Raw genomic sequence first — 12,308 nt, forward strand, 5'->3', positions numbered from 1 at the left:
ACACATTTCTCTTTGAACCAATGCAGGAATGTCAATGACACAATACATAGTTTATTCTGAGGGAGAAGAGAAAAAAAATCATCTCAGGATTTCAGGCCAAGATCAGCAAATTCCTACACATATAATCATTGATGACATTAAACCAGATACCTGTGCCTTCAAAATCACATTTCAATAGTTATTCCATTGATTGTTAGTCAAAAACAAATATCTATTGAAATATTTAGACATACATTCAGATAAATATTCACCTTCCTTGTTGCAACGACATTTTAGCTCACAAAAACAAATATTTATGTGGTGCTTAATTATTAGGAGATGTTTTAGAAGAAAAGTTTGAAGAGAGAAAGTCTATCCACAGTTCTGGCAATGTTCTTCAAGTGCCTTCTTGGCCTCGGGTTGACAGAAAGTCTTTGGCTATGTGGATCTCTCTGTGTGAGTCCAAGGTGTCGCTCTATGTTGATTGGAAGTTGGTCCAGAGTGGCTCACTAGGAAAGCTCCATATCTGCTGTGGAGGAAGTGCTGCTGGATGCCTCAGGCGCTGTGGTTGCCACCAACCGCTCCCGATTGCCAAACACCTCAGCGACTGGAGACAGCACATACATGGATGGCACGCGAAGTCAGTGAACATACTCGGTCACGTACACACAAAACACACCATGTTGATAACCATCAGCTACTAATCTAACACCTCAGTGGCCAAGCAGACACACAGATATACAAACCCATGACTCTACTACCAAGCAGGAGAGATGATAGCTATATAAACATAACAGTCAAAGCCCATAATAAATAGATGTTCAATACAGAGGGAGAGAGATACTATCCCTCTATTGAACAGGTAGTTTTTTCATAGCCACTGTGCTTCTACATCTGCACTGCTTGCTGTTTGGGGTTTTAGGCTGGGTTTATTTGTGACATCTGCTAATGTAAAAAGGGCTTTATAAAATACATTTGGTTAATTGATTAAAAAAGTGTAAAGGCTAGTTGCCATATTCTAAATATATATATTTTTTCTTGAACAAAAAGAAAATACATGATAGACTCGGCTCCTTGTCAGGCCTAGAGCAGAAGGTAATAACATTGAAACTGTACCTGCTGCCACATCACTTATGTCCCAAACCCGCAGGCCATCCCTCTGTCCTCCAAATGCATATACAAAGGGCATGTCAGGACAGCACGCTGCACAGAACAGCACCCCCTATCAACAGAAAGGGAGCATTTCACCGGAACAGCCACATATACAGCACACATTCAAACATTCGCTGTTAGACTGAAACGTGACGGATCTTAATGGCAATGATTACAGCGGCAGAGAAACCATCTTTACCATTTTCATGTCCCGGGTGTGAACCAGATTGGGCTTGTTCCCCAAGATGTCCCAAATCTTGACGTGTTTATCTGCTGACGAGGTGACCAAGCATCCCCGGATCTGGCTGCTAAGGTCCAAGCCTATAGGGTCAGAGACAACCGATTTCAATTCTGTTTCCCTGACTTTGAATGCCATGTTTGTGTACCAGTACTCATCCAGTATTTTAAAGTCTGAATATGAAGGGGTAGGGGCTAGAGGAACTGGGGGCAGAAATTGGCCTGTCTCCACACCCACCTGACACCTCTCCGTCATGTGCCCTTAGTGTAAACACAGGCTTGTCCGAGCGTGCGTCCAGACAGTAAACAAAGCCGTCCTCTGTGCTCGCCTAAAACACAGCCAACCATCAGTGAGAGTGGAAACAGGAAAGTGCACCAAGCATTTTCCATGTGAAAGTTAGCCAATGTGCAATGCTATGTGAGAGGTGACGAGAGGGCAGCTTACCAGGAAGTTGCAGGGCGAGAAGTGGTTCCAGGCGACCCTTTCCACCTGCCCGCTAAACCTCCAAGTGCGATGGCTACTGTCCGGGCTGCGGCAGTCATACAGGATTGCCGACCTGGCCAGAGGAAGAAGACACAGGTTAAGACTTATTAGTTTTGTACAGTCACAATCCCAACCTCCTATATACAGGAGAAGACTTTTTTATTTTATTTTTTACAATTTTAGAGGTTGTAATAGATTAAGATTGGACATACTTATCGTATGATCCTGATATCAGGGTCTGAGCTTCAAAGGGGTGGAACATCAACGTCTGGACCTAAAAGGGACATGACTTTAATGTTTGAGATCAACATTACAAGTAAGCAGGCGAGGCTACATCCAAAATCAATTTCACATTTTATTTTTATTATTTATTTAGAGTAGGCCCATTATGGGAAGTTAAACAGGCTGCGATAACTGGATACACGTACCTTGTCAGTGTGTCTGCACAGTGTTGTGGCCGGCTTTCCCTGTGCCAGATCCCACAGGATCACTGTTTTGTCGGCTGACCCACTGGCCAAGACGTTGCTGTGGAAAAGAGAAGCAACACACAGAACCTCAGAGTAAAGGTGGAGGGTAGGTTTGTGACAACGCAAGTGACATTGTGATTGTGTGGTTACACTGACATGAGTGGAAAGGTCTGGGGCTAGGGGTGAGGGGTAACGGGTACCACTCCAATATGACTCACCGGACCAGTTTGTTCCAGGATAAGTCGAGTACAGCATCTGTATGACCTTCCACTGGCTCTGCTGCAGCCTAAAAATTCAAATTGCATGTTAGGATTTGGGCCACAGTGAGGAGACACCAACACCATAAACATAACAGTAGAAACTACCACATCCAAGTCCTTGTGGGAGAATGACCTTTTTGCTTTTCTTTTTCTTCTTGGAGGCCTTCTTGCTCCCCAGAGTGAAGGCAGGCTCTAGGCAGTCCACCACATCCAGGTCCCACACGTCAATCTGCGGTGTCATGTTGCCTACAGCCGCATAATTGCCTGTACAAACAGATGGGATTAATGTGAAGTCAAAAAAATACATGTTATACACTAAGAAAACACTTAATTGAATGTCGCAGAGTCGGGTTGAGATAAACTGCTGTTTGAGTTTAACTCAAAGTCAAATCTGAGAATCCATTCAACACTATAAAAAGTGAAAACACTCACCTGTGCCTTCTGGACTAGGGTCAAAGTTAAGCCACTCCACACACAGTGGATAGGCTGGCAGGAGTATGTCATGGTGAACATAGAGGGATTCCTCCTCAGCATTGTATACTGTGCAGAGGCAAATAAATATGTATTAAAAACAACATTTGTTTTTACACTGGCATGTACACAGAGTATACCAAACATTAGGAAAACCTTCCTAATATTGAGTTGCAAACCAAGCAGTGTTGCAGGTCTTGACACAAACCATTGCGCCTGCTACCATACCCTGTACAAAAGCATTTAAATATTTTGTCTTCCCCATTCATCTGATTGGCACACATTCACAATCCATGTCTCAAGGCTTGAAAATCCTTCTTTAACCCGTCTCCTCCCCTTCATATACACTGACTGAAGTGGATTTGACATCAGTTGAAAGCTATGGGTCACATGTTGGTCAATCTATGTCATGGAAAGAAACATTTTCTGTACAGTCACTATGTCTACACTGATACACAAACTCCCGCTTCACAGCATCAAATAGTAAGTCTAAGCTGAGAGTCAAATTGCCAGTTAGAACAACAGTCTCTGCAACTCACCGTGAATCTCCAGGTTGCAGCAGTCTTTCTCTGCTCTGCCTGAAATTACGAGGTTATCATTGGGCTTGATTTGAAAGTCCTCTCGCTCATACTGGTCCTGGAGAGACAAAGAAAAGATACCAACAACTATGTCTGAATGATACAGAATTACCAGAAATTAAGAGCTGGGACGATAAACCGAAAATGATCAGTACGACCATTTATCGCAAGCATTTTGCTGATATCGTTCATCATGAGAAGTAGCCTAAACTAGAGAAATGTGAAGGTTGAAATTAAATAAGTTGGTTTAATGGGACAATTGATGGCTACAACCATCGAACTAGTAATAGTTTTTTAAAGGATAATAAATCAATAAAATACTGTCGTGCACATTATAAACTTATTGTTACTATTTATCGGTATCGCAACAATTAGGTCATTTTTCACAATATGGATTTTTTTAGGTGGCAGGTAGCCTAGTAGTTAGAAGGTTGGGCCAGTAACCGAAAAGTCGCTGGATCGAATACCCGAGCAGACATGGTGAAAAATCTATCGATGGCCCTTAAGCAAGACACTTGACCCCAATTTGCTTCAGGTGCGCCGTACTACTATGGCGGACCCTGTAAAACAACACATTTCACTGCACCTATCCGGTGTGTGAGAAAATATATTTTGTGTGATATGTATGGCATGTACTACTAGTTGGTACCAAACCAGACTGGTGAGATGTTTCATCACTCTGAACTGGCACACAGCCCTGGACTCACTGTGTCTTTGATGGTAATGTAAGGATCCTCCTCATTGGTGCTGAACACTGTGAGGCCGGCAAGGCTGTCACCAAGGTTGGCAGTCACTGTGCCAGAAAAAAGAGATGAACAGTAAGTGAGTTCTTTGGGGGGGGACAGTGATTAATACAGTCCTCTTGGCATATTAACAGACAGACAAAGATAACCTATTAATTTAAGATCAGACATAATCTGAAAGCAAACGCAGAAACTATATTTACCAGAGTCTTCCTCGTCATATCTATCCAAACCATACTCTGCTAGTTCATCAGCTTCCTCCCTTCCTGCTTCATTTTCATCTTGCTCTGGCTCCTGTCCCTGTACAGCTTCTGCCTCATCACTCTGTTCCTGCCCGCTGGCCATGCCTTCATCATCCTCCTCTTCACCTACGCGTTCACTGAGCAAACACAAATACCTGAATTGCTAATCCTGAAAATGTATAATGTTGGGGTCAATTCCATTTTTAACTTATTTGATGAAACCCCCACCCCCCATTGAGAAAATGATTTCTTAGTCACGTCGCTGGTCCAGAAATAATGAGTATTTCAACCATTTAGCTACACATTTCAATTCATTTCCTATATTGACTGGGTTTAAATAGCAGTTTCGGTCTCATACTCTCACTCAGGTCAGTGTTATTTTCTAAAGCCCTCCAAACAAACAAAACAAGTTATATGTCAAGTAAGTCATCCAAAAACTCCACCAACCCCAATTGTTCTTTTGCCTCTGCTATAATGCGTTGCAATTCTTCTTTGCTCAACTCCACCTGTAACAAAATGTGGTAGCAGGTTAAAACAGACATTACCTAGCTGGTGCCATTAATTTTATTTGAATGAATTAGGCTGTTTATTAACTATAAATGCTGTAATTCCAAACTAAGGTATTAGCGAGCTTGCTAGCTGGGGTGTATTCATTAATTGGATTCCGTTGCGAAATGTTTATCTGTTGCAAAACATTTTGAAACCGTTTGTTCCAAACTTAAAACGTTTTGCAACGAAAATACTTATATTCACTGCAGCCGAGGTGAGTAAGACATTTAAACGTGTTAACCCTCGCAAGGCTGCAGGCCCAGACGGCATCCCCAGCCGCGCCCTCAGAGCATGCGCAGACCAGCTGGCCGGTGTGTTTACGGACATATTCAATCAATCCCTATACCAGTCTGCTGTTCCCACATGCTTCAAGAGGGCCACCATTGTTCCTGTTCCCAAGAAAGCTAAGGTAACTGAGTTAAACAACTACCGCCCCGTAGCACTCACTTCCGTCATCATGAGGTGCTTTGAGAGACTAGTCAAGGACCATATCACCTCCACCCTACCTGACACCCTAGACCCACTCCAATTTGCTTACCGCCCAAATAGGTCCACAGACGATGCAATCTCAACCACACTGCACACTGCCCTAACCCACCTGGACAAGAGGAATACCTATGTGAGAATGCTGTTCATCGACTACAGCTCGGCATTCAACACCATAGTACCCTCCAAGCTCGTCATCAAGCTCGAGACCCTGGGTCTCGACCCCGCCCTGTGCAACTGGGTACTGGACTTCCTGACGGGCCGCCCCCAGGTGGTGAGGGTAGGCAACAACATCTCCTCCCCGCTGATCCTCAACACGGGGGCCCCACAAGGGTGCGTTCTGAGCCCTCTCCTGTACTCCCTGTTCACCCACGACTGCGTGGCCACGCACGCTCCAACTCAATCATCAAGTTTATGGACGACACAACAGTGGTAGGCTTGATTACCAACAACGACGAGACGGCCTACAGAGAGGAGGTGAGGGCCCTCGGAGTGTGGTGTCAGGAAAATAACCTCACACTCAACGTCAACAAAACTAAGGAGATGATTGTGGACTTCAGGAAACAGCAGAGGGAACACCCCCTATCCACATCGATGGAACAGTAGTGGAGAGGGTAGCAAGTTTTAAGTTCCTCGGCATACACATCACAGACAAACTGAATTGGTCCACTCACACTGACAGCGTCGTGAAGAAGGCGCAGCAGCGCCTCTTCAACCTCAGGAGGCTGAAGAAATTCGGCTTGTCACCAAAAGCACTCACAAACTTCTACAGATGCACAATCGAGAGCATCCTGGCGGGCTGTATCACCGCCTGGTACGGCAACTGCTCCGCCTCAACCGTAAGGCTCTCCAGAGGGTAGTGAGGTCTGCACAACGCATCACCGGGGGCAAACTACCTGCCCTCCAGGACACCTACACCACCCGATGTTACAGGAAGGCCATAAAGATCATCAAGGACATCAACCACCCGAACCACTGCCTGTTCACCCCGCTATCACCCAGAAGGCGAGGTCAGTACAGGTGCATCAAAGCTGGGACCGAGAGACTGAAAAACAGCTTCTATCTCAAGGCCATCAGACTGTTAAACAGCCACCACTAACATTGAGTGGCTGCTGCCAACACACTGTCATTGACACTGACCCAACTCCAGCCACTTTAATAATGGGAATTGATGGGAATGATGTAAATATATCACTAGCCACTTTAAACAATGCTACCTTATATAATGTTACTTACCCTACATTATTCATCTCATATGCATACGTATATACTGTACTCTACATCATCGACTGCATCCTTATGTAATACATGTATCACTAGCCACTTTAACTATGCCACTTTGTTTACTTTGTCTACATACTCATCTCATATGTATATACTGTACTCGATACCATCTACTGTATGCTGCTCTGTACCATCACTCATTCATATATCCTTATGTACATATTCTTTATCCCCTTACACTGTGTATAAGACAGTAGTTTTGGAATTGTTAGTTAGATTACTTGTTGGTTATCACTGCATTGTCGGAACTAGAAGCACAAGCATTTCGCTACACTCGCATTAACATCTGCTAACCATGTGTATGTGACAAATAAAACAAATTGATTGATTTGATTTGATATTTGTCAAATTACGGTAAGTCCCTCCCCGTCTCGTTTGCTTCAGTTAGGTTCCTAGTATAAATTATAAACGGTTTCGGTTTTGCAACGTAATACTACTAATGAAAACACCACAGATGTATTTTCTGTCTTGTTGACAATTTAGATTCTTACCTTATCTGGTGTTTCCTTCGAAACGCCTCGCTTTACCCATCCAACACAAGTGATCTGAGAACTCATTATTGACAACGTACCAGTTTTCTAGTAATGCACACGAAATTCAATGTAATGTACAACTTTAAAGTGTACAAAACAGTTCGTAAAGATCCAGAAGTTACATAAAAATGGCACACATTGACATGTGAGTTGAGTCCTACTCTGTCGAGAGAGGCAGTGTCGCAGACTGATGACGTCCTTCTTCTTTTGAGTTTTTAGGGCCGGATCATACACTTACGGTACTTACCGTACTGGAGGAGTGTGAGGCCGGTCACGACCTGTCTATACCACTATATCCAAATCAAATTTTATTGGTCACATTCAAGTGTTTAGAAAACGTTGTTGCGGGTGTAGCGAAATGCTTGTGTTTCGAGCTTCGATAGTGCAGTAATATCTAACAAGTAATATCTAAAAATTTCACAACATATACCCAATACACACATCTAGTAAATTAATGGAATTAAGAATATATAAATATATGGACAAGTCATTTCAGAGCAACATAGACTTAGATACAGTAGAATAGTATAGAATACAGTATATATATTAGATGAGTAATGCAAGTTATGTAAACATTATAAAAAGTCACTAGTACAATTTGGGTTACGTGCCTTCCTCAAGGGCACATCAACAGACTAACCTTGTCAGTTTCGGGAGTCGAATTAGCAACCTTTCAGTCACTGGCCTAACGCTCTAACCGCTAGACATGGTTCCGGAGGGAATAGCTGCCGTTTATGGGCTCCTAACCAACCGTGCTATTTTGTTTGTTTTTTCCCATTGTTTGTAACTTATTGCGTACCTAATGTTGCTGATACCGTCTCTTATGAACGAAAAGAGCTTCTGGACATAAGAACAGCAATTACCTGATTACTGACAACGACGAGACAGTTTATAGGGAGGAGGTCAGAGGCCTGGCCGTGTGGTGCCAGGACAACAACCTCTCCCTCAACGTGATCAAGACAAAGAAGATGATCGTCTACGACAGGAAAAGGCGGGCCGAACAGGCCCCCATTAACATCGATGGGGCTGTAGTCCACATCACCAACACACTATCATGGTTCAAACACACCAAGACAGTCGTGAAGAGGGCACGACAAAACATTTCCCCCTCAGGAGACTGAAAAGATTTGGCATAAATCCTCAAATCCTCAAAAAGTTCTACAGCTGCACCATCGAGAACATCCTCACCGATTGCAGGACGACACTGGGCCAATTGTGCACCGCTCTATGGGACTCCCAATCATGGCCGGTTGTGATACAGCCTGGAATCAAACCAGGGTCTGTGATGCCTCTAGCACTGAGATGCAGTGCCTTAGACTGCTGCACCACTCAGGAGCCCTGTTGTCATAGAGATAGATAGAGGACTCATCATGGATATAACCCGTTTTAACATGGACATTGAGAGCTTCCACCATTTTAAAGTCGTCAATTGGGTGGGGATTCCTATGAGTTAGGAGAAATCAGCCAAAGAAAACAAACTACTTTAAAATGCAGTCACAGACGCAGTCACAGACTTCTGTAGCTCAGTTGGTAGAGCATGGCGCTTGTAACGCCAGGGTACTGGGTTCGATCCCCGGGACCACCCATACGTAGAATGTATGCACACATGACTGTAAGTCGCTTTGGATAAAAGCGTCTGCTAAATGGCATATATTATTATTATTATAATAGCACAGATATGCAATTATAGCATCATTACACGTGTAGTTTTTTGGAAAGATGAGCTGTATCTGACCTGAATATTGAAATGACGACCAACACAATCACAGTTCTATATAAAATACAAAGAATTTTGATTTTATTTGGAATAACATACAAATTACAATACACTTGACAAAATACTTGAATGACAAATATTGTACAGGGGCAGATTGTTAGTTCGTATATTTACATTTACATTTAAGTCATTTAGCAGACGCTCTTATCCAGAGCGACTTACAAATTGGTGCATACACCTTATGACAACCAGTGGAACTTGCATCTAAATCTTGTTGGGGGTGAGAAGGATTACTTACCCTATACCTTGAGTTTAAAACACATCACAATATAATACAGCAACATGTATTAAGAGTGTCACCCCTGACCTTAGTATTCTTTGTTTTCTTTATTATTTTGGTTAGGTCAGGGTGTGACATGGCTGATGTATGTGTTTTTGTTCCTGTCTAGGGGTTTTGTATGTCTATGGTTAGTTGCCTGTGTCTGCACTTGTTTATATATAGCGTCACGTTCGTTTTTGTTTTTTTGTATAGTTTGTTTAGTGTTTCTCCGTTAATAAATAGAAGAATGTATTCACATCACGCTGCGCCTTGGTCTCCTCCATTCAACGAACGTGACAGAATAACCCACCAAACAAGGACCAAGCAGCGTGAAAGGGAGGAACAGCACTTTGTGGAAGAATGGACCCGAGAGAAGGATGAGTGGGTAACAACCTGGGAGGAGATCGAGAGGTGGTCGATCGATCCAGGGAGAGTACCAAAGCCCGCTTGGGATTCTATGGAACAGTGCGCGGAGGGATACAGGAGAATGGAGGAACGGCGACGATATAAGGGTACACGGCTTGCACGGAAGCCCGAGGGGCTAAGGGGTAGGAGACCTAAGCCAACTCCTCCTTACCGTGGGGAGCGTGTTACTGTTCTGGCACTGTGTTATGCGGTGGAACGCACGGTGTCTCCAGTGCGCATTTCTAGCCCGGTGCGCTCTATTCCAGCTCCTCGCATTTTTCCGGGCTAGAATGGACATCCAGCAAGGAAGGAGGGTGCCGGCTCAGCGCTCCTGGTCTCCAGTATACCTCCATGGACCAGGTTATACCGCGCCGGCTCTGCGTACTGTGAGTCTGCACAGCCCTGTGCGTCCTGTGCCAGCGCCCTGCATTTGCAGGGCAAGTATAAACATCCAGCCAGGATGGGTTGTGTCAGCTCTACACTCCAGACCTCCAGTACGCCTCCACAGCTCAGTACGTCCTGTGCCTGCTCCCCAGCCCAGTACCAGTGCCAACACCACGCACCAGGCTTCCTGTGCGTCTCCAGAGCCCTGTACACCCTGTTCCTCCTTCCCGCACTCACCCTGAGGTGCGTGTCCTCAGCCCGGTACCACCAGTGCCGGTACCACGCACCAGGCATATAGTGCTCCTCGGCAGTCCAGTACGCCCTGTTCCTCCTCCCCGCACTCTCCATGAGGTGCGTGTCCCCAGCCCGGTAACACCAGTGCCGGCACCACGCCTACAGTGCACCTCGCCAGTTCAGAGCGTCCGGCGACAGTACCCAGTCCAGAGCGTCCAGGCGACAGTACCCAATCCAGAGCGTCCGGCGATAGTACCCAGTCCAGAGCGTCCGGCGACAGTACCCAGTCCAGAGCGTCCGGCAACAGTACCCAGTCCAGAGCGTCCGGCGACAGTCTACAGACCGGAACCTCCTACGACGGGTCACAGTCCGGATCCGCCAGTCTCCCTACAGTCCAGATCCGCCAGAATCTCCCTCCAATCCAGAGGCGCCACTCACTCCAGACTCGACCATCAGTCCAGTGGCATCCTCTAGTCCGTGGTCGGCGGTGAGGGTTCCCGCTCCAGAGACATTAAGTAAGTGTGCCAAGCCAGAACCGCACCTCGGAGTTATGCCCCCCAGACCCCCCCATATAGGCTTAGGTGTGCGGCCGGGAGTCCGCACCTTTGGGGGTACTATCACGCCCTGACCTTAGTATTCTTTGTTTTCTTTATTATTTTGGTTAGGTCAGGGTGTGACATGGGTGATGTATGTGTTTTTGTTCCTGTCTAGGGGTTTTGTATGTTGCCTGTGTCTGCACTTGTTTTTGTTGTTTTGTATAGTTTGTTTAGTGTTTGTTTAGTGTAATAAATAGAAGAATGTATTCACATCACGCTGCGCCTTGGTCTCCTCCATTCAACGAACGTGACAGAGAGGTTATATAAGAGGTTAGTCTATGGCGATAGACTTCTATCAAAATGCTTAAAATCAAATACATATGTCAAAAATGTTCATGTAAATACTTGAGGTGACCATAAGTTTGTATGGAAGCCCATTCCTGCCACCAAAAAATAAAATCTGACTCAGAGTTATGACATAGTAAGTCATAATTATATGATAGTAAGTCATTATCATGAGATACATTCAGGCGATCTGTATCATATAAATCCAATGTACACTTTGCATCAGGCCCTCAATTTAAGATAACTTTATGCATATCCTAGTCAATCACACATTGTGTGTGTGTGTGTAAGAAAGATAGATTGTGGTGATATTGTTCAATATTAACGTATTGAAAAGTTTTGTTGATGTGAGTTGGTGCCTGTTTGATGACATCTGGTTGACATTATAGTTAATTAATATGTACAAAACATTAGGAACACCTTCCTAATATTGAGTTGCACTCCCTTTTGCCCTCAGAACAGCCTCAATTTGTTGGGTCATGGACTCTACAAGGTGTCGAAAGCGGTCCACAGGGATGCTGGCCCATGTTGACTTCAATGCTTTCCACAGTTGTGTCAAGTTGGCTGGATGTCCTTTGGGTGATGCGCCATTCTTGATACACGCGGGAAACTGTTGAGTGTGAAAAACCTTGTAGCGTTGAAGTTCTGCACCTGGCACCTACTACCATTCAAAGGCACTTAAATATTTTGTCTTGCCCATTCACCCTCTGAATGGCACACATACACAATCCATGACTCAAAAATCTTTCTTTAACCTGTCTCTTCCCCTTCATCTACACTGATTGAAGTGGAAGATCAATAAGGAATCATAGCTTTCACCTGGATTCACCTGGTCATGGAAATATGTTTTGTACACTCAGTTTTGTACACTGTAACTTAGAAATGAGTTACCCAATCAGAACC

The 12,308-nt window shown here is 44.5% G+C and overlaps 1 protein-coding gene across 2 annotated transcripts; it reads right to left on the minus strand.

Moving 5' to 3' along the window:
* Positions 1–29: 29 nt before the first annotated feature.
* Positions 30–8,471, minus strand: LOC118366412 (periodic tryptophan protein 1 homolog). 2 transcript variants are annotated; one of them, XM_052492498.1, is made up of 15 exons: positions 8,329–8,471; positions 5,061–5,119; positions 4,575–4,750; positions 4,336–4,421; positions 3,590–3,686; positions 3,012–3,119; positions 2,713–2,843; positions 2,538–2,605; positions 2,281–2,377; positions 2,065–2,126; positions 1,814–1,925; positions 1,607–1,697; positions 1,331–1,452; positions 1,096–1,201; positions 30–586 (listed from the first exon to the last, which is right to left on the minus strand). In XM_052492498.1, exons 3-15 carry the CDS (start codon positions 4,714–4,716, stop codon positions 489–491), a joined length of 1,320 nt encoding a protein of 439 aa, XP_052348458.1. In that variant the 5' UTR covers positions 4,717–4,750; positions 5,061–5,119; positions 8,329–8,471; the 3' UTR covers positions 30–488. The 2 variants fall into 2 exon arrangements, with proteins under 2 accessions (XP_052348458.1, XP_035604951.1); XM_035749058.2 differs by lacking the exon at positions 8,329–8,471 and adding an exon at positions 7,424–7,662.
* Positions 8,472–12,308: the final 3,837 nt, after the last annotated feature.

The sequence above is a fragment of the Oncorhynchus keta genome, chromosome 33 (genome assembly GCF_023373465.1).
Source record: "Oncorhynchus keta strain PuntledgeMale-10-30-2019 chromosome 33, Oket_V2, whole genome shotgun sequence".
NCBI lineage: Eukaryota > Metazoa > Chordata > Actinopteri > Salmoniformes > Salmonidae > Oncorhynchus > Oncorhynchus keta.